Genomic DNA, 23,558 nt, shown 5'->3' on the forward strand with positions numbered 1-23,558 from the left:
GTTTGTAGTACCGGGTATTCATGTTTACACATAGGGTTTATGATTACAAAACCACTGGTGTTGGTTGCACTTAGTGATTTTTAGATGGGCACATACAATTTATTTTGGAAAAATAACCAAGTTGTACTTAAATTTCTTGTGATGTGGTTTTCAATGTCAGGTAAATTTTGTACATATACAAAAATAATTTTTTTGTCCTCCTTGTAAAAAAACAAAACCAGCAAACTTATAATTTAGATCCGTTTATTTAATTTTACTCTATTAGGTTTGATCACATTTTATTTACAATTTGAAAATTCTGGTATGATGCTTTATCTTCTGTTACAGTGATAGTTTTTTTTTGTTGTTGTGGATATGTTGGTATCTTTATATCATTTTTAAGTGGGTTGTAACATTCCATCCAGTGGATTCTTTATAAAAGGGTTTTGTTATCAGCCTCACATTCTTCTAGTCTTTACCTTTTACATTCTATTTACCAATCAAAACCTTAGTTGAAATTTTGTCTATCCTGTATACATGTTTTTTTTTTTTAAATGTGTTCTACAAAGTCTACCATAATAATAAAGGATTAATGTGATAACACAGGGCTTTTACTTCATGCTTTCATCATACTTGTAATAGTGTAATGTGTGTTCAGTATTTACTTTTATATATCAAACATTATTTACTTTACCCATATACCTAATTGAAAAGTATAAACAATTTGCTGGTTTTTAAAGCTCTTTATTTCATTTTATTCTTTAAAAATAGTTTTTATTAAAAATTAACATGAAAAATTCATATAAAACAGTCAATCTTTAAACGAAGCAATAAATGTAATTTATCTTTACAATGCCAACCTCTTCTCTTTGAACAATTTTTTTTTTCCAGAGAATATGAAATAAAAGGTTATGTTTTTTTTAAACTACAAACAGATAAGGCTATAAATTATTCCCCTTGAAAAAATAATGATGTATAAAGTTGATGACAAGATCCAGTGGCAGAATCTCAATTTACTTGAGAATTAAGTTCTATCACACTTAAAAATTAAACACTTTACACATCATTTCTAGCACTTCTTTGAAAAAACCAAATCTAAAAATTCTGTTATTGAAACTGAAAGTTAAAAAAATGAGTTGGGTCTTTTTTTGTACAATTTATCTTCAGAGTAAAAGATGTCATTTAATCAACAGAATGTTTACACATAAGCCAGATGTAAACAATCATGAACACTTTCTCATACAAACCAACCTTGAATATCTCAGTGTCAGATTCACAAATCCAGAGAAACAGATAAACAGCTAATTTACAAAATAATTTTCATAGCAAAATGATCACATCCATCTCTGTTTTATACAACCTTACACACTTAGAAAATGGACTTGATGATTTACAATTTAACATCAATGTAAAAGGCCATTTATTAATATCTATAGAAATAACCCAAAGTTTTGACATTTTAACACAAGTGGATATAGCTTCACAATGCAAATACATTAAAATTCAATTATGCATCATGTCTTACACAGTGGACATTGCAGGAAGTAATTAACAATACATAAATAGAAAATGCTCTAAAAATATTTAGAAACATATGCTGACTTTTTAAGTAAGGTTCTGGATTTAAAATGAAAACCTGAGAAGTGTGTTGGTCCATACTTGTTTATATTTAAGGTGCAGATACTTAGCAGCACTTTTCTGATGTTATTAAGTCATTGTGTTAAATAATGTAAATAACAACACTGCCTTAAGTGTTTATATTAAGATTATATTTTCATTAAAATGACAATGCAATCTGGCATGAATTCCAGAATAGTAGGTATTCAGTAGTTAAGAAAAATCTATGAACATTACAGCTTAAAGATACCAGGATTAGCCCTTGAATGATAATGGGATGTGCCCTAATGTACATCTAGATACTTTAAAAATAAATGTTCTTAATTACAAATTGAATTTTAAGTGGCTGTTGTAGGTACATTCTAATTTTTGCATCTGTTTAAGTCAAATATTTCATTGATCAATGTTAACATACAAATTCAGAATGAGCACAAATTTATTAATATAGCTATTCTTATACGTGGTTACAATCATGAGAAAGTTTTGAAATTTAACAATTTCAATTTTTCTTGATACTGTTTTAAAAACTAAAGAGGATTTGTTACTGCTACATCCCACATTAAATAACATACAAAACCTCATCAAAAATTGTAAAAATAGACTAGCATAGATCAATAGTTATGGTGTTGTTCCAAGGGGGCGACCATATTTGATCTTATCACCCTCGTGAACTTTAAATTTAAATCCGGGTGGAGCTTCAAATATAAGAACTATTGTTGAGCCTAAGTTGAATTCACCAAACATATCACCTTTTTCAATGGTGATTGGGGTAGCAAATTTCTTGTCAAAATATGTATGCTCTGGGTGTCTTGTACGCGTATTTGTTTCAAGCTCCTAAAAGGGTAGAAAAAACATATATGTGATGTGTATATAGATCATTAATCAAAGCAGCAATAACTACCTATAAAATATTATAAAGTAGTTTAAAAAATTGAAATAGCATAGCTGTATTGAATTATTTTTAGTCTTCTATTTCCTATTCTTAAATGTTTTAAAATCAGTTGCATTATATTTACTAAAAGCCCTCAAGTATTACAGCACCAACCTCATCACAATAAATCTTTATTGAGCCAACATTTGTTGCTCCAACAGCAGCCATAGAGAAAAAGCCATGCTCCCACCTTCCTGTATAAACAGCCCTCTCATTAAAATTAAATAAGCCTTGAACCCATCGAGCTATGCCAGGGTTCACACTCAGCAATTCACCTGAGAAAATTGAAAGGAAGTTAACTATTTGTTTTTTTCTTTAAGAAGTTTTTATAAATTTAACAAGATAGGAAATAAAAAATGGGTAATCTATTAAACTATCTACCTACTTATTCTTAGAATTAAAGAAGTAACTACAGTTCTACAACAAACCTAAAAAATATCTGTATCTACAGTAAAAGATTGTGATAATCTTTTATTAATAACTTAAATTAGGCATTAATAGTTTGTTAATGAAATAATGTAATAAATAAAAAAAAGAGCAAGGGTATTGACCTGGAAAATGTCTACGATGCTCTACAGTCCAAGTTGCTGGCGAGTGAAACCTGTGGTAATCCCCTGGTGCCAAATAAATAATAACATGATGCAGCTCATTACCAGGCTGTAATGATAAATCTTTCTGGAACTCTTCATCTGATTCATTGTGTATATCCACACATGTACCACTGGCTGTTTGAGGCCCCAGAAACCCACGCAGTGAATAGGTCACACCTTTCACCTGTTCCAAGATGCCATTTTTAACTTGACCATAGTAAAGAATCTTGCCATCAGCTGGGGATGTCTGTAGAAGAACATAGAGCAAACTATTAGCCATCAATCAACAAATTAAAGTAGATCATTATCTACACACTCTTCAGTATTTAATGCTTATGATGCTGCACAATAAGAGATACAGTGTCATGCAATACAAATACATTTGGAAAATGAATTTTAATGCAGAATATATAAGCATTAAATCTAAAAATGTTCATTCTCGCTTATGCTCTCTTTTTCGCTAGCTTCTGGTGTTTCTCACTGGTAGGCCTTTATTTGGTGGATACTTTAAACTATTTACCAACATAAAATCTAAGTGAGGCTAGTTGCTCACTTTACTACAGTAATTATGTTAATAAAACCAAATATTTGCCCTTTATTAAAGTTTCATCACTTACCAGTACATGATCATCATCAATAGGACGGACATGAGGTTTAAGCTGCCTTCTAAAAAATTCTCCTAGATTTCTATAAAGCTTCAGGTCTTCAATTTCAGCTTCTTCTAAATTACATCCAAACATCCAGATATAGAGACCTAGTAATGGCTTTCTTAAAAAAATTGGAAGTTCCATTTGGTTGAATTTTCCCCATAGTCGAGAAAGTGTCTTCAGTGGCATACGACGATACAAATTTATCTGTTGAAAAAAAAAAATACAAATTTGTTCAAACAATGAGCCTAGCAGTTGTTTATTGAGATATTTTTAGCTTTTCACAGCAAGTACAGTGGTGGTCAAAATGAGAAGATGTAGGTTTAGAGTTGAAAACCTATATTTTGCAATGATAAAATTATAGATCAAGCATATTTGGAGCCAAAATTAATATTTAAAGTTTGATGATTTTGTTACTTTTGATAGCATTTTGTGGTTTATTGGTAGTTATTTTTATTGGTAGGCGAATATTCAGTATTTTGGGGAGATTTACAGTAGCATGTTAATTACTTTTTAGGTTAGTTTATTTTGCTATTTAATGTAGTTTGTCACAAATATTCATTAAGAATTAATAAGGGTGAGTTGTTTTAGGGGAAGACACTATTAGTTTTCTGACTCAAGCAAATTTCCTATTTATTCAACAAGGAATGACTAAAGTTAGTGTTACACTTCTCAAAATTCAGTATCACAACACCGATTGCAACAGAAAACAAAGTGCTAGCACCTAAAATAATTTAATTGTGACCGCAACATAACCAAAGACAGCAATAGATAACAATATTCACTGCCATGTGTGACACCAGGACAACATCAAATTGATAGCAGCAGAAGTCACCATTGGTCTCATGTTGGTTGACATGAGAAAAAACAATCAGGTGTTAGAAAACTATAGATAATGGTGCCCAACAAGAAAACAGCTATACTAAATATTAACCAGAGTCCAACTGACGTAAGTCTAGTCTCTTCATTAATGCCAACAAAAAATTCAGCAGTTAACTTTATATTTTGTTTCCCTACATAGGACTATCCACCAACATCAATTAGTTTTCCAAAATAGCTGCAATAAATTTTTATAATTCATTACTTGACTGATATTTCAAAAGTCAATTTACTGGTTTTGTTACATGTAATATTACTTATGGTAGTATATAACTGGTAGTTTCTATAGAGATACAGCATCTAAAAGATGTCACCAGATTTACTAACTTAAAATTTTAATGTATATTTGATTTGGAAATTAATTGTAAACTACTAGATCTACTACTACTAAGCGATTGGAGCATTCTCTATACTAGATCTAGTATTATTTGTATTTGATGATTAATTTAAGAAAAAAAATTTCATTAGCTTAGTTATACCCTTGAGCCTAGAATTTTAAGACTATTACTATTACTTAGCCTAGCACAGGGGTCGGCAACCTTTTGAAGCGGAAGAGCCAAAAGTTACAATTTTCAAAATTTCCCTGGTTTTAAAGAGCCACTAACATCTTTTTATTTCAAATATTTTATTTTTTGATTAAGATTATTAGTGTTTGTGCAAGGAGCTGGAGAGCCGCATCTTGATATCAAAAGAGCCGCATGCGGCTCGCGAGCCGCAGGTTGCCGACCCCTGGCCTAGCAGTAATAAATTTTAAGACATGTGAAAGACTTGTGTTGACTGCCAAATAGGAGAAGTTAAAATCAGGCACTAGTTAGATTAGCAACTATTCAGATCAATACATCTGGACTAAAGCTGAGTAAAGCAAACTTTTTGAAACTAGATCTAGATTCTAGAATCTAGATCTAGATCTAAAACTTGACCAGTTTTTTTTTTTTAATTTCATATAAATAACAAGGTACAATAAAGGTTATTGAACATTTTATGAGCCATTATCATAAGTCACTAAAACAATGACATTTGCTTACTGCCTCCTGTCATCACGTACGGTGCTATTTTTCTTGTCCTTGCGAGCTCCGTGCAAAACCTGCATCAGTGCAGAGAAGGAGACAAGCCTCCACCACATCAGCAGTTTCTGTTTTCTAGATTTTCTTATTCGAACTCGTCTTTGTTCCGATGATTTCTTTTTTCTCCATCGCGTCAAAATATGAATCCATTGTTTTGTGTATTTTTCTCTCGGTTCCATTTTTAATCAAGCAGACTAAATGAGAAAATAACTAGATTGCCCGGTACCGTATTCTTTTCAAGTTTTTCGTGGGCATAAAACTACTTACACAAAAATAAACTTTAACACAAGAAAGCTAAAATTTAAACACTTCCGGTGCTGGTTGATCAGATAGGCCTAGTTTTTCACTTTCAGTTGAGCAACTAAATGACGAAGGCCAGCTAGAATTAGTAGAATATCAACTTAAAAAATCTAAACTAGTTAAATAATGAAAAATAAAGAACATTTCTATGATTAGATCTAGATTTCTAGACCTAATACTAATACTTATGTAGATCGATAAGTAATTGGTTAAGAATACGTGACTGTTCTCTGCAGCTGTTGGAGCTTTAAAAAACAAAAACAGGTCACTGATCAGCTGATGGGATGATGGACAGTGCGAACTTTTGACTCCACTCCAAGGCTAAACAAGACAAGATCTAAACTAAGGAGGTGGGGGGGGGGGGGGGGGTTAGGGGCGTTGAGGACTATCGCGAAGCATAGTAGCCTACAACGAAGCTGTGGTCTCGGCACATTTGTTGGCATTTGACTAATATACTGCAGTGTGGTGGTATCAATAAAAAGGGGTCATCACATATTTAAGCCACTGGACCTAGATCTCATGTACTTCGACTAAGAAAACGACTAAAAACAAAGCACTCCGTTATCACATTTACAAGTGAAAGTCAGTTTTATCTTTACCACTTGAACCTTGACCCTATTAGTTAAGTAGGCCTATGATATTTAATTTTAAATGAAAACAAGCGGACTGTGAAGCATTAACAAAAAACACGCTCGTCCAATTAACTAGACACAAGCACTAAATTGTATATATCAACAATGAGTGAAAAGTAAACATGGGCTAGGAAGCTGGAATACACTAGGGGGGGGTGAAGGGGGTGGGGGCACATCCCATAGCATACCACCACAACCTCCCTTAAATGACCAGTGTCTCACCCCCCCCCCCCCCCTCTGAAAGTTTTACACCACCGGAAAAATGTCTGAACTATATCGACATTTTTAATTTAATCATTGGGAAAACTAGAACATTTTTTTTTACTTCAATGCTACAAGTACAAGTATAATAAAATAATACACATTTAGCAAATATGAAAAAATATACATCTTCTAATTTGCGTTTGAATTAGGGTAATTTTAAGGGGATGAATAGAAGCCCTGTGACGTCATTTTAGCGGATAAAGTATGACAAGACAAGAGTGGTGACGGTAAAAGTCGTATAACCAGCGTGACGTCATTTAAGCAAGCTCTTACCCCTGTTTTACAACCTATTTCTTAAGTCACATTTTCCGTTTGCGGGGGAGTACGTGGGCCTCTCCAACGACATACCAAGAAAGTCTGACAGTTTCAATCTAATTAGATATTTAATTAGTGATAATAAAAGTTAATTTAAAGATGACTACATTCAATGACCGGACTCATGACTACGTGTCTGCAGCACGTCCTTGAGTCCACCCAGCACTGATGGGTGACTGACTCTCGTTAGGGAAACTAGGGGCGGCTGGTGATAGCGCTGGGGATGAACAAATCATCCCTTCGTATGCCGAGCTCGACAAACTTGAACTCTACTTTATTGTAGATCTTACTTATGGATAGCTAGGTCTGAAAGGGGAACTAAACACAGCCGATAACAAAAGGGGAGATAAGATAGTAGAAATCACTCCATGTCAGGCGAACGGGATGCTGTTAACACATCTTCTAAATATAAATATCTGTTTAACTTGTCTTATGTGGTTAAATTATCTTTAGGTAGTTAAAATACTTTAGGTAGTTCAAATATCTTATTTTAGGTGGTTTATATACATTTGTTTAAATGGTTAAAACATGCATTAAGGACCCACATGGAATCAAAAAGGGCGCCAAGACCGCTATGTAATGTGTGCCCAAAAAGAAGCAGACGGCAACAAGACAGCAATTAGTTTCACGATGGAGAGTTAACTGGGTCACCTCGTGTACGTGGGTAAATTAAATTAGGTCACAGAACAACACCAAGTCATGCGGAACCTGCTGATACAGCAAAACGGTAGCGGAGGGAACACAACTAGGCTACATGCAAACACTTGAATAACGTGACCACATTTAACACAACAGTCTAGCCTATAAATAAAATAAACAACATCTGCCGGCGTCACACCACTGTCACGTGTGTCAGTAACCGAGAAATACAACTGCATTAAGGGAGGGGGGGGGGGAATCACTGATCAGAAACAACTGTTTATACATAATTACGCCTAATTATTAGCAATTAACCGGGCCACACTTGCGAAGCTTTTTTTGTTAAACAGAATTAATTAGCACAAACTTTTTTATTCCCGATTCACAAACCCGAAGAAACGGAAAAAGCCGCACAACTCAAAATCCAAATGACTGGCCAAGTAAGAAAAAACAGACACCAACAGTGTGTACTCGTGTGGTGGTAGGGGACTGCACTGAGAACACAGTACTGATAGAAACGTTTCCTAGTGCTCTGTCGGCCGAGACGGTCAGCGAGGGCCTATAGTGAACATTGTACTGTGGGAAATAGCCTAGGCTAACTAGAGAGGGTTGAAAAAAGTCGCGATACGATCATCAAACATGACCTTTCCAGCGTGACCTAGGAATCTGCGCTCCGATTGGTCACAAGCAGAACTGGTGACTGAAAGCTGTTTCCACGAGGTTTGTTATTGTTATCCCCCTTGTTCCCTGACTGTCAGATACAATGTTTAATAACATTTACTTGACTGGATTTTATGTACAAATACTAAACGCTTAAGGTTTTATTAAAGCATATTTAAGTACACATATTGTTGGTTTAATGTTTTCGACCTGATTTTGAAACAAACAAACTTGAAGGGCGCAGAGTTAGTTAATTACTGATGTTTGAGATAACTTGCTTAAGATTAATAAGAACGCGCAAAAACAAATCGTTGTCCAAAGATAAATGAAAAAAAAAATTCCGAAAGGAGAACACTTATAAAACGGACACTGTCAAGTCTCCTTGAGTGAGTAAACTAATTAAATGTAAGTAAGGGATGAAACTAATTAAATGGCTACACATTTGTTTATAAAAGGAAGTAACGAAATGCGAGGTTAAATTGAACTGTAAGAAAGATGGATTATAAATTCAGCACACACGCACTGAACACAGGACCGATGGAGCGTACTTGTGCAGATAAATGCTGCAGATTTCTGCATAAATAACTGTAAAAGCGGCAGACTTTGACCTACTGAAACTGCCCCGGGGAAAATTTGGGAGCAAATTACCAATGTAATAATGCAATATTTAGCCGTTCAGTAGGCCACACTGAAGCAGTATTCTACTTAGTATATTACATCATAAGGTTTGTAATTAATGTAATCGCCGTCATACGGTCACTGTGGCACGGTGCTGATTACACAACAGACAGGCGTGGGTTCGAATCCCATTCAAGTAAAAATTTTCAATATAAATTATATATTGATCTATTTCGTTGGGGAGTGAGGGTTGGGAGGCGATGGGCTTGCTATGTGGAGGGGGGGGGGGTAAGGGAGGCAGTGCCCCACTCGTTTTTTAAAGACAATACTATAAAGCCGTTCATGTATTGTAGCAACACTGATGATTAGGCCAAAATAAATATACGAATACTTTAAAATAAATTATTATGAATAATAAATATAAACACAAAAAGACAAGCAGCTGTTTCATCGTGTGGTAGAGCACTCGACTGCTAACCCGAAAGTCTCGAGTTCGATGACCGAGCTGGAATCTTCGACAGCTGCGATAGGACGAGTCAGAAAATATACAGAGGCTGAGCAGATTGCAAACCACACAATCCCTTCATGTGCACTAGTCGAATGGTCAACTCCACTTCATGGCATCTGGGAGTATTACTTACACAATCATGAACTAACATTGTAAATCTTTTCACCACAAAAAGCAAGTAGAATCTCCGAATAAAATAAAATCAGCACCCATAGCAGCTGTCGCATGCATGGTGAAAAGTGAACACTTGAAAAAAATTACATACAGAAGTTTGAGAAAATACACGATAAGCTTACCATACATTACAGAGTTATGTCTACAGCCAACTTACCGTATTGTTAAGATGGCGACTGCGATGTATGTGGTGCGTGTGCTTATACCGGTAGAAGACATACTTCTTCAACGGCGACCTGCCCAGCACCACCTTACTGGACACCTTGACCACCCAGCGGACTCTCCTGGACACGACAGGCGGAAGCGCCTTCTTGACCCCCGCCCAGATGTAGCGGTGCGGGGAGTAGAGCCACATCTTACCCCAGATCTCGAAGGCGGAGAAGTTGAGGAAGCGGAGCATGGCGCGCCGGGATGTCCTCATCCCGCCCAGGAACACGGCCACCAGCAGGACCGTCAGCATGTTCAGCTGCAGGTCGTTGTAGGCGAACGACGCCAACGTGGAGGTGACCATGGCGGAGGGTGTTAGAATATCAGAGGTAAACTATCACAGAAACGGTTGACACGTTGTTCTAAGGGTGTTGTGTGCTCGAGTTGGACAGCCCAGCAAGAACTGTCAAAGTTAGATAACCCAGCTAAAAAATTAAAGTTCGACTACTCTGTATTTATTATTCAATTGTCTATTCACAATGACTAGAAATATGTCCACGAAAGAAATATGTCGACGAAATAAATGTCAATATGACATTTCACATTTCACTTAAGTAGCCTAGGTAAGAAGAAAACACAAAAAATAACGATAAGTTAGATTTTAAATTTTTAATCAGTAAAGTATACGAAAGAACCGGCGGAAACGTATTTGATATTAAGCCACGTTAAAATATACACAAGTAAACTACGCGTTAAATAACTCGTGCTATGAACAGCGCACTTCAGCACACGGCATCTAACAACGTCATTCATTGGTTAACACTTAATGGAGTGTTTGGGTAGATCTAAAAAACAGTACTAGAATCTAGATTAAAAATAGTTTCGCTATTACCTCTTCTATGTTTTGTGTTTAGCTTAGGTATATAATATTATCTATTTTTTTCAGTTTTAGATTGATTAAGTTGTTTAGGTATTAGTGTAGGTTCTATATTGATAATAAAGATCGATAAGGATATCTACAGATCACAGGAGAATATTTTTTAAATTAATACTTAGTCTTAGGATGTAGGAAAAATATTTATTTTAAGGAAATGTTCCACTATCGTAAAACTCAACAAGACCCATAATTTATAACTGTACAAACAACTGTTCTAAATTTAAAAAAAAAATAATGCCAACCAATATTGTCAAGGATGACTTTTTTGTAACACGTGTTTGATCACCACAGATTAACAACCTTACATTTTTTTAATTTAAAAAAAACAACAACGCATTACTGTCAAAGATTACGAGATCGGTTCTAGCAGAAAAAAAAGTTGAATTGAAAAAAAGGATGCATGAGGGGAAAGGCCTAAACTTACTTCACATAAAGACAAACTGACTCCAGCAAAGTAAAAGGACTCCAACCATACTAAAAGCCTTCAACAAAAAACACTTCACTCAACAGACAGAAGCTTATGTTGCAAACGACACGAGAAAATAATCTGACGTAGAGATTCAAAAACTAATTCTTATACTATAGGACTTACAGCATTGCAAGACACCGAACACTCATTCTTTTTTACGTACACATTTATAACAGTGACTTAAAATAAACCGGGAGTGATCTCCCCTAAACTTTCTCGAATATTCTTATATAAAATAACAGGGGATGGGAACTCGGGCTATAGACATGATTTTTAATCCATTTTAAATACTTAAAAGTTTTAAAAATAGAATAAAATCTCGTAGACAAATTAATTGCACACCAAGTGAACGCCAAATAAAAAAGCGCATAATGGTGCGCAATATTATTATTACTTTTAAAATTTACATTAGTTTTTTGAGAAATCGGAAGTAGCGTAAAGTACTACTTACAGTCAACGGAAATGACTCAAAATTTAATAGAAGGTAGAGAATTAGATCTTTTACTTACACGTAAAATTTCATTTATCTATCTGAAATAGTACTCAAGTTATAGGCTTTTGAAAAATTCAAAGTGGGAAAAGTACCACTTCCGGTTATCGGAAATCGCTCAAAAGTTGATACGGATCTACGATTTTGATAAAATACTTATATATGAAATTTCATCAACCTAGCTGTAACGGTACTCAAGTTATCGTGTTTACACACGGACAGACAGACAGACAGACAGACAGACACACAGACATACGGACAAGATTGCAAAATTATGTTTTTCCGTATCAGTGAGGTGTGAAACGTCGAGATTTGTAAAAATCTCAATTTTTTTTTTGCACGATTACAAGACTTTCTCTATACTTCGTATATACGAGAAAGTAAAAATGATAGTTTGTCTCTTTCGCTGACGCTACTACTTCAGTGTATGACAGGTGAACTCTAACTGGTCTCAACGTACTACAAAGAGATAAAAAAAAATAAACGGGAAAAAAACAATGTGGCCCAGTTATCTGCATTAAGCTCTCGGTAATTGGTACAATCTCCGATAAGGTCTAGGGATGGCTAGTGCAATGAAAAGGTCACTAACTCGTACATTTGTCAGCAGGGGACCACAAACTCGTACATCTACAGTGGCGGGCCACAAACTCGTACATCTACAGCGGCGGACCACAAACTCGTACATCTACAGCGGCGGGCCACAAACTCGTACATCTACAGCGGCGGGCCACAAACTCGTACATCTACAGCGGCGGGCCACAAACTCGTACATCTACAGCGGCGGGCCACAAACTCGTACATCTACAGTGGCGGGCCACACACTCGTACATCTACAGTGGCGGGCCACAAACTCGCACATCTACATCTACAGCGGCGGGCCACACACTCGTACATCTACAGCGGCGGGCCACAAACTCGTACATCTACAGCGGCGGACCACAAACTCGTACATCTACAGCGGCGGGCCACTAACTCGTACATCTACAGCGGCGGGCCACAAACTCGTACATCTACAGCGGCGGACCACAAACTCGCACATCTACATCTACAGCGGCGGACCACAAACTCGCACATCTACATCTACAGGGGCGGGCCACAAACTCGTACATCTACACCTACAGTGGCGGGCCACACACTCGTACATCTACAGCGGCGGGCCACAAACTCGTACATCTACAGGGGCGGGCCACAAACTCGTAGATCTACATCTACAGCGGCGGGCCACAAACTCGTACACCTACAGCGGCGGGCCACACACTCGTACATCTACAGCGGCGGGCCACAAACTCGTACATCTACAGCGGCGGGCCACAAACTCGTACATCTACAGCGGCGGACCACAAACTCGCACATCTACATCTACAGAGGCGGGCCACAAACTCCTACACCTACAGCGGCGGGCCACAAACTCCTACACCTACAGCGGCGGGCCACAAACTTGTACATCTACAGCGGCGGGTCACAAACTTGTACATCTACAGCGGCGGGCCACAAACTCGTACATCTATCACCGGCGGACCACTAACATATCAGCGGCGGACCACTAACATATCAGCGGTGGACCACTAACATATCAGCGGCGGACCAGGATGAGGTAACCAGGGACCAACAGGGTGTCATAACAAAGTTTAACAGAGCTATAAATAACCACTGATTGAACAGTTACGGGACCCAGCCGTCTGCCACTAACAATCGAAATCAGAATGTACATAATAAAATAGAAAGTCTAAGAAAGTAACAGGTTGGCCTAATAAGTGGGTCCACCGGTCACAGCAGCCCAGGTGATGAGACAGAGGGCATCTTGACATTTAGGATGGAGCTATGCCGGGTCTGTCTCTACGAGTTTTGGTACTTCCTGAGGTTAAGATTTGAAATTCATGCCGATGTGGGGTCGGGGCCCGAGTGTCTTAACTGTTCTGTCTCTACGAGTTTTGGCACTTCCTGAGGTTAAGATTTGAAATTCATGCCGATGTGGGGTCGGGGCCTGAGTGTCTTAACTGTTCTGTCTCTACGAGTTTTGGCTCTTCCTGAGGTTAAGATTTGAATTTCATGCCGATGTGGGGTCGGGGCCCGAGTGTCGTAACTGTTCTGTCTCTACGAGTTTAGGCTCTTCCTGAGGTTAAGATTTGAACTTTATAAAACAACAAACTCAACAAACCCTGTGTTTGTTGGTTCACTCTAAAGCATGTGGTCGGCGACGCAGTGGTAATACGTCGCTGAAACATATCTAAAGGTGTAACCAGGGTTCAACCGTTCAACATTACCTAACGGTTCCAAGGTTCAACCGTTCAACATTGCAACCTGTTCCAAGGTTATACTGTTGACCATTAACGGTATAACAGGTTCCAAGGTTCAACAGTTGAACATTAACCGCATAACGGGCTCCAAATCGTATAACGGGCTCCAAAGTTCAACCTTTGATTGAACATTGTCGTCACAAAGAAGATGTTAATATGCTAATAATGGCACAAATCACAATTTAAAAAAAAAAAAAAAACTCGAAGGTCTTTGTACAGGACATCTTTGTTATGCTAATTTACAACCGGAGATTAGGTCACTGGTCAACTAGGTCAGGAACTCCACCACCCCACCTCGCTTTCTCACGTGCAAGCAGGGTCAGTCCCTCTCCCCCTTCCTTCCTACAAAAACGGAATAACTATCTAGTTTTAGGACACCAAAAAAAAAACCCCTCTAAACAAACTTCAAGCGAAATAAAATAATCATCGCACCAATTATGCTTAATTAGGAACACAACTACGTAACCGCTTAGTCAGTGTTTTAAATTTCCAACGACATAATTTATTCCCCTGACTTCCCGTCATGCCTGACCGAGTGATCTCCCCTGCTATTTGACCTCAGGGTTACAAGAATATAAGATAGGCTCTACCCTACCTATAGACGTCATTCAACTACTACCACAAAATCAATACCAGCGTTCAGAGGATTAGTGCTATTATCTCGGCTGTAATCGATCCCTCACGTCTGAAATCTGGATTTTAAATTTTTTAAAATCAGTTCATGTATTGAATTCACGCGTGGGGTAATAAGTATCGGATACTATGAAACAAAGCGTCACATTAATAAGTTGTCTGGGGGTGTCTGGGGAAGCGTCATGGGTTTTAATCGAGTTGAGTTTAAATTTTCAATTCTGTAGAGTTTAACCCGGATCAGGTATTACGCAACCCAAGGTGTGAACACCCGCGCAACTGCCTGGCTACCTGTTGTCTGGGCCGTTGCTTGGCTCGGTCGGTACAACAGAATATGATACTGGTCGATGGGGTAAGACACTGGGGGAGGGGGGGGGGAGAGTGGTCGTAAAACTTAACAGGGGGTCTGAAAAACGTTTTCATAGACGAATACAGAGTGAATATTTAGAAGGGAGAAAAAGAAATATTGCATTAAAGTCAAAAAGTTTCAAAGAACATGAAATTAGTGTGTGGGAATATCTATATAATATGGGATACAGTAGAAGTAGGCTATACCAGGACGCTCTAATATATACGTAACCAATGAATTATACCATTTGCCAGGGTGGAGGGGAAGGGTGACACCATTGTGACCAATGAATTATTACATCAGTAGCTGGGGGGACGGTATGGGATGAACAACGATGACCAATGAATTATACAAATTGCAGGGGGGTGGCATTTTTTATATTTTTGTGAATAGTTTTTATTTGAGAAATGTTAAATTTACTTTCAAACACATCGAGAACTTATTGCGAAACGTATTTACAATGAGGTAAAACTGATAGACTTTTAAAAAGTTTCTAAAGGACACTTAACGATGAATGGTTGCCTTGCTTTAGTTTGCATGCTGTGCACGTATTAACTAACCTCTACGGGGTGGTGGTTGAACAAACGCACCACTGACAATGATAAATGGTAGGCCCTACACTGTCGGTCCACGGTCAAAATGGTGCAGCGTTATGATAGTAGTGAAGGGGGGGGGGCTACGAATCTAAAGTAAAAATGCCAGAGTGGATCCGTGTGTTTATCCATGTGGTTATCCATGTGGTTATCCATGTGGTTTGGTGGTTGGGTATGGTCGGGTTGGACAGCGTACTACAACTTTTATCCCTAAAGTCTCGAGCTCGCTTCCCAAGACTGGAGTAGTTATCTGTCCCTGCGTCCGATAATGTTACGTTGATAGTTTCCCCTTGTCAAGTGACTGGTAGAAAACTATAAGCTAATAAAACTTGCTAGTACCAAAGCTAACCCTAACTCAAACCCTTAGCCCAAGGCCTGACAAAGCCCTAACCCTAGAAATAATATTGATATTACAATGCTAGTCTACTATCAACATAACAAACATATTTATGGAAGAGTCCATTGTCAGACACTTGTAGGGGTAATACTCCCATTAAGGTAAACCTAATTGCCAATAGATCCCTCGTCCATCACAGAGTTCACACAAGCTCATACAGGACGCAGTGAATGGTGACCAGTGAATGGTGACCAGTGAATGGTGACCAGTGAATGGTGACCGGTGAATGGTGACCAGTGAATGGTGACTGGTGACTAGTTACTAGTGAATGGTGACCGGTGAATGGTGACCGGTGAATGGTGACCAGTGAATGGTGGATGGTGACCAGTGAATGGTGACCGAGGAATGGTGACCAGTGAATGGTGGATGGTGACCAGTGAATGGTGACCGAGGAATGGTGACCAGTGAATGGTGACTGGTGACTAGTTACTAGTGAATGGTGACCGAGAAATGGTGACCGGTTTAATGAAACAATTTCACCTTCGCAATTGTGAACTTTTCTCAAAAAAGGGGTCACAAAAAGTATGACATTTCTAGAAGCTCCAGAATGACGCGTAATTATTTAAGTGATCGAATAATTGGACTTTGGACTTTCACCTGCTTTCTCTCCCAATCGTGAACTTGTAATTACAAGTAGACATTTTAAAACTAGGTGAAAAAACACCTGATTGAACTTCTAATTAATAAATTACGGGTACTTTTCTAAGAGAAAAAAAAGAGTGATGTTGATCATTAAACCGTTATTTATTCTAGATCTCAACTCTTACATACCAAAACCTGGCTACCCTCTGACTCACGAAACCTAATTATAGACTTAGAGATAACAAAACTTGTCTGACCACAACCCACAGATAACCGAGGTAGCGCCAGCTTGTTCCCCATTAGATGTACAAGTACCATACAAGGGCTGGCCATCTACGGCCATTTTCTGGCAGAGGTGTTTTAAACAACCATCACAAGTGCTGCTACTAGTTTTGACCCTCCACCCCCCCCCCCCCCACCCCCCATAAACACAATATCTTGTAATCATCACATTTAAAACACAGATGACTTGGGGAAAAAATTAATTTAGGTCGTGGAGAAAGATTAGAGATTTAGAATTTCTTAAGCTTAAATATGGATCAATTTTCAGAGCAATTTAAACACGGATTATACAAATCGAACGGAAATATGCCGAGGTCATTAAAAAGTGTGAACTCTACTTCACCTGCAACATGTACCGCCCAGCTCCAAATGGTACTTAACCAATTTTTTTTTTTTTTTTTTACTCAAACGGATCCAAAATACAAAAAAAAACCCCAGTAATGCCACTATCAAAACTAGAGCTAAGCAGATTTGATTTTATAAGAAAACAGCAACAACTGCTATACGGAACACTAAAAAAATCTGAGTAGGCCTACATTCTGATGCTTTTTGTTTTTAACGCGTTAAAATGCGAAAAAGCAATTGTCTTAACTCTTAACATCGAGATAAAATTACGTATATTTATGTAAAATCTATACGGGGCATATGTTATTTATCTAAAATAATTTAATCATTAACATACCATCTCTAAGATTACCATATTATGTTATTATTAATCTAAAATTATGAAACTTATTCATGAAAAATCGATAATAGATTCTAAATATTTTCAATACAGGTACAAATTTAAATTATGTTAATTATTTTTGTTAATCGAATAATACGATAGATCTAGGTCTAAATAGTACTATAAGTATAATAATATATAATATATTTTATTTATAAATCTAAACATAGGCCTAATCTATTATTTTTATTTATATAAAATGTATATGAATCTAACTAAATTCCAAAATTATGTTAATTGTTTTGTGCAAGGGCTGTACTGGTATTAAAAGATTTGTTGAGTGTATTTGTGCATTATCTTTTTTTAGAGGAAGCTAATGCAGCAAAGCTAGGCCAATACTGCTTTAGACGACGACATGTATTTTGTCATGCATTTGCTGAGATACCCTACCAAATGTTGAACGAAAACAAACACACCCTCACGGAGCACGGAATGAACGGATGATACCACTTTTGTCCCAATTATTTCTGCCCTGCCCCTAGCTTGACCTAAAAATGAACACGGGCTGATAACGACGATGATATCCACTGATTTCAGTACCGTAGTCCATTGAATAGTTAAGCTAGAAGAATTCCATCACATTCAATACAACTTGTACACAATACGTGTTCTTATATCCTAATATTCTGAATAAAAATGTACACACAATCGATGCCAGCCTACCGAGAAGCCGGTAGTATTTTTATCCAGCATTTGATCGATTATTTAGATACTAAGAATTTCCCCGGTTGTTGCCCCTGTTTATGATACACCGGTACGGTCAAATTGTTTTATTATTTTACTTTTGGTTAAAGAAAATGAAAATGCCATGCAGTTAAGTCGGTACAGTTAATTAACCGGAGATGCCAAAAAGTGGGCAAAATGCATGAATTGTAGATATAGCATAAACTACATAGAGTGACTCTATCCTTTTTTTTCTCTTTTTCAAATATGCCTATAATATGAAGAGAAGTTTTCTGATTATTTCCAAGCTAGACTACCTTTTTATTTTTATGTGAGTTGGGAGTTTAATAATCATTTATATTAATAGCAAAGCGTTTAAACAATTATGATATTTTAACTTGTCATATTAACCAACTATTAAAAAACAAAAACTATTTATAAAACGTAATTTTTAATAATTGTATGTTGTATGTGTATCTTTAATAAAAACACGTATCAATTTGTTTTATCTATATATATAATTCTCTTCTGGGAGATGCTAGAAAACAAGCTGTAAACGCGCTCCCTACCACCCCCACATGGTCTGGTGAGCTGTGGTTCACTCTTAATGTTTACAATCAGAGCCGGGTTTAGTGACGACTATTAGGGTCAGATAATTTAGTTTGAAACGATTTTAAACGTAGGGGGGGGGGGGGTAACTAAGTGGAGTTTATTTTAACGGAGGGGGAGGGAGGAGGGGGAGGGAGGAGGGGGAGGGAGGAGGGGGTGGGGTTATCGTCCTTAAAGAGCTACTTATAGTGTTTTAAAGAAATATTTTCAGTGGCAGCGTTGGTAGTGTCGAATTCACAAATTATGAATAACTGAAAAGTAGAAAAAACAACTAAATAGCGGCGTATGATATGCCGCGGGTCGGCTCGTTAAAGTAAAAAATACTCTTAATTATTTTTACTTCGTTTAGTATTTTTATCTTATCCAGGCATATGCTAGAATAAACATGGTGCTCCGTCAAAATTTCACGATTTAAATGTTTTTGCCTAACAAATATTATTTAACCCCCTACACGCATTTAATACAAAATGACCATTTGCTCTTCCATACTAAAGACAACCTCGCCGAGTTCACGAGTCGAGAATATCACCCTATTTGCTTGCGCCAATGTCGAAAGCGTATACATTTGCAGAAACGGCGCGGCCTGACCTAGAAAAAGGGTTGACCTACAATTTGGTGGAAAAGTATGACAAAAGAATTTTTCACGCCTGAGAAATTCGTATCGCTATCGGGCAAAGGCATCATTACTTTAAAAAAATCATAGACATATCTACATGGTCCAATTTTATATCAGTTTTAAACATAAGACTTTTTTAAAATAACGAACTTTAGTATAAGGCAAGGGCCAAGGGTGATTAACTGTCACTGTCAGGTAAATCTTAGGCTAGTTTTAAAAACTTTCGAGGGGGGGGGGGGGCACAGGTTAAAGTATTATATTATATTTTCTATTTAAATGATATTGTTTTCTATTTTTTTAGGGGTAGGGGAGGCAGCCGAAGTGTAAGGGTAATTATAAGATTTAGGATATAGAGATCTAAACTTTATAAGGAGGGGAGGGGGAGGAGACCAACCAACCACCAATCTTAAATATATATTTAATGTTACTTGCAAGGAGAAAGGTGTTTAGATTTCCAGCATTTGGACTTCTCTTTTAAATTTAACCCCCCCCCCCTTTTTTTTTTCATGGAAAAACACAATAACTAAGTTATTTGTTAATTAGGGTATCATTAGATACATGTTATTTTTTATGAAATCATGTTACAAAGACTCATGACACACAATGAAGTCATAAAGGATCAAATCACATACAGATAATGACTAGGATTTTAACTTAGTTGTTAGGAAGATGATTATAACTCAGGCCTTCTAAGCAGCCAGTTGTTATACAGTAACCTCTGGTTAAAGAGCTACCATCTCTTGTCTGATGACTAAATAAGGAGCAGGACTTTTGTATGACTAAGGCACATACTGTTGAAATAATCTACCAATTACATCTACCAGACAGGCCCTAAAATGGAACCCTTACTGCAAGTAGGCTTGAGGCCATTTAAAAAATACATGATGAGCTTGACAGAGAACTCTGGAGAGCTTCAGTTGGTGGCCCATACTTCAACAGGACAAAGAACTCTGGAGAGCTGTAGTCGGCGGCCCATACTCCAGCAGAACAGAGAACTCTGGAGAGCTGTAGTTGGTGGCCCATACTCCAGCAGGACAGAGAACTCTAGAGAGCTGTAGTTGGCGGCCCATACTCCAGCAGGACAGAGAACTCTGGAGAGCTGTAGTTGGTGGCCCATACTCCAGCAGGACAGAGAACTCTGTAGAGCTGATTAAATTAATACAAATCCTATCTAATTGTGGGATAATAATTTGTTCTCTGTTAAATGTAGGTTGTAAATATGTAAATCACATGATAGTGGCTACATTCAGTCCTGGGTATAATAAAAAATTGTTGAAAGCTAAACAGAAATAAAACTTCTGCAGATCACATTTTTCTCTCAAAAGGAAGCGGCTTGCATATACCACCAAACTTTTTTTAATAAAAATTGGTTATAATAGTATACAATAAGACATTTCCATACAGTAAAGTAGGGCCGTTCTTAAATGAAGCCCCAAAGTTCTTCCTTTAAATAAACTTTTAACCTTTTTAATTTTTTAAATCCCCTTTCCAATATGCATAGCACATTGACTTTAAAATCTAAGTAAAAAAATCTTTTCTCCTTGCTAGTATTGAAACCATTTATTTTATGAGAATCCTCAGGTTTACAGGAGCAGTTGTGATTGTTGAGCCCAACTTTATGTGAACAACTTCACCAGGAAGACAAAACACCTGGAGATGGTATCCTGAGGCTGAAACCATACAAAGGGGCTTCACCTTGGGCCAGATTAAGAAGATGGCACAGTACAGAGAACTCTGGAGATATTTGGTTGGCGGCCAATACCCCAGCAGGACAGAGGACTCTGGAGATCTTTAATTGGCGACCCATTCCCTAGCAGGGGTGATAGGCAGTGATAATGATGATGATTCTATGTAAGATAATGTACTCACCTGCCAAGGCTTCCCTGGTTTTTCGGCTGTGGTCATCTTGTGAATAACATAGTAACCAACAGGGACACACCCACAAACAACAAGGGAAAACTTGGACAACGTCGACAAAGATTTTTTCTTGGTTTGGACATTCTGATCTGCAAGAGTTATAAATGTGTATAACAATTCCTTAAGTAAACATCTAAGACACTACAAAATTAAATAAGAAACTACAAAATTTGCCAAAAAAGGTGTGTCAAAGTTTATTTCAGCTAGTATCCTACCTTAACAGCATGCTAGCAGATAAACCAAAAGTATACCATATAGTATTGCCCTCCAGTGAATTCTTTAATTAGCAAACTTTCTACTTAGCATGCTAGTTAAAATGACTCAATGTGTGGGGGTAGTGTTAATCAGAGGATCTAAAAGTATACCTGATAAAAGCCTCCTTGAAAGAACTGGATTCTTAGGATTTAGAAACCTTTGAGGCTCAACTTTTTGAAAGTTTGAAAGTCGCAATGCAGTTCTGTATGTTGATTCTGTGCGCAAGGGAACAAATAATCCATGTGCGTATCTGTAACAAACTTGACACAGGTGTAGTCCAGCAGTGTTTCTGTAAGAAAATGTGGGGGTGACAGGACAAACGATCTCACTGACAAAAGATATCAGGACAAAATGTACCAGAACCATTACAAATGGTATCATGGACTAAAGATCTGACAAAATTATATCTCATGGCAAAATATTTAGAGTATTTGGAATGTTTGGATCCATGTGTGTGTCCACATGTTTTTATTTTTAATCGAAGCACTAACATTTAAAACAAACATGAAACTAATATCCTGAGCGACTTTATGAATTTCAACTATTTTTACCCTCAACAATGCTTGTTACATTTGGTGACCCCCCCCCCCCACGGGGAGTTTCACCAAATTGGGCCCATGTAGACGGGCGGGGATAATTTAGTGGACCTCATGACACAAAAAAGACATTGACTCATTTCGAGGCATTTGGACAAATGACCCCCGCCCCCCCCCACACACAAAAACGAGGAACAGCCTAATTTTTTAAATGTAAAATAAAGTGTCATCACGTTGCGTACCACCTTCGTCACTAAAGCCCGAGCTCCCTCCCGCCCCCTGAGAACATGACGTCGTTTATGGACGACACATAATTCTTAAGTCATTCATAACACATTGATTCATGTGAATGACATACCTTGCCACGAGAGTCGCCATTTTTGTTGTTTACGGTCGTGTGTGAACAGGGGATACAACTCTAAAAATGTTTAATCTATATATATAATTCTCTTCTGGGAGCCGCTAGAAAACAAGCTGTAAACGCGCTCCCTACCTCCCCACCCTACATGGTCTTAGTGAGCTGTGTTCACTCTAAATGTTTACAAGCAGAGCCAACGATTTTAAACGTAAAGGGGGGGGGGGGGGGAGGGAGGGAAGGGGTTATGGTCCTTAACGAGCTACTTATAGTGTTTTAAAGAAATATTTTCAGTGGCAGCGTTGGTACTGTCGAATTCACAAATTATGAATTACTGAAAAGTAGAAAATAAAACAACTAAATAGCGGCGTATGTTATGCCGCGGGCCGGCTCGTATATATATAAATAAGATAATCACGATGTTTTTTTTTCTATTCGTGCTTTTTTTTTTTTTCAATTGCATTTTATAATCTTAATTATATTTGAAAACGGTGTACTATTTGTAGATCTATATTATATGTATACATTAACATTAAAGAATTATGGTTATAGATTTCAAACTCAAAACAGGGTGAGTGTAAGACAAGGATAGTAACTTTTGGCAGTATTATAGTATTCCACTTTTGATCCAATGTATTGTGATTGGGGTGGCGGGGTTGGTTGGAAGAGAGAGTAAAAATTATTTAGTTTATAATTTGGAGTTACCATATTGTGATTTTTAGTCAGTCCATTAGAATAATTACCAAAAATTGTAAGCTGTAGAAATTCTACAGTAGAATGTTTAAATCAGTTATCAGGTTTTTAATGTAGTTTGTTCCTGAGTGTATTGTAATATATTTCCACTTGTTTAGACTGATCTACAAAGTACAAAATAATTTTTTGTCTCTAAA

At 37.3% G+C, this 23,558-nt stretch overlaps 1 protein-coding gene across 5 annotated transcripts; it reads right to left on the reverse strand.

Moving 5' to 3' along the window:
* Positions 1-739: 739 nt before the first annotated feature.
* Positions 740-22,719, reverse strand: LOC131934857 (phosphatidylserine decarboxylase proenzyme, mitochondrial). 5 transcript variants are annotated; one of them, XM_059291026.1, is made up of 7 exons: positions 22,672-22,719; positions 21,888-22,066; positions 21,475-21,611; positions 3,735-3,971; positions 3,079-3,364; positions 2,642-2,802; positions 740-2,430 (listed from the first exon to the last, which is right to left on the reverse strand). In XM_059291026.1, exons 1-7 carry the CDS (start codon positions 22,689-22,691, stop codon positions 2,215-2,217), a joined length of 1,236 nt encoding a protein of 411 aa, XP_059147009.1. In that variant the 5' UTR covers positions 22,692-22,719; the 3' UTR covers positions 740-2,214. The 5 variants fall into 5 exon arrangements, with proteins under 5 accessions (XP_059147009.1, XP_059146996.1, XP_059146987.1 ...); XM_059291013.1 differs by lacking the exons at positions 21,888-22,066; positions 22,672-22,719 and adding an exon at positions 9,975-10,583; XM_059291004.1 differs by lacking the exons at positions 21,475-21,611; positions 21,888-22,066; positions 22,672-22,719 and adding exons at positions 9,975-10,583; positions 18,258-18,393.
* Positions 22,720-23,558: the final 839 nt, after the last annotated feature.

This window comes from Physella acuta, unplaced genomic scaffold (assembly GCF_028476545.2).
Source record: "Physella acuta isolate Inbredline_101_S28 unplaced genomic scaffold, ASM2847654v3 ptg000012l, whole genome shotgun sequence".
NCBI classification, from domain to species: Eukaryota; Metazoa; Mollusca; class Gastropoda; family Physidae; genus Physella; species Physella acuta.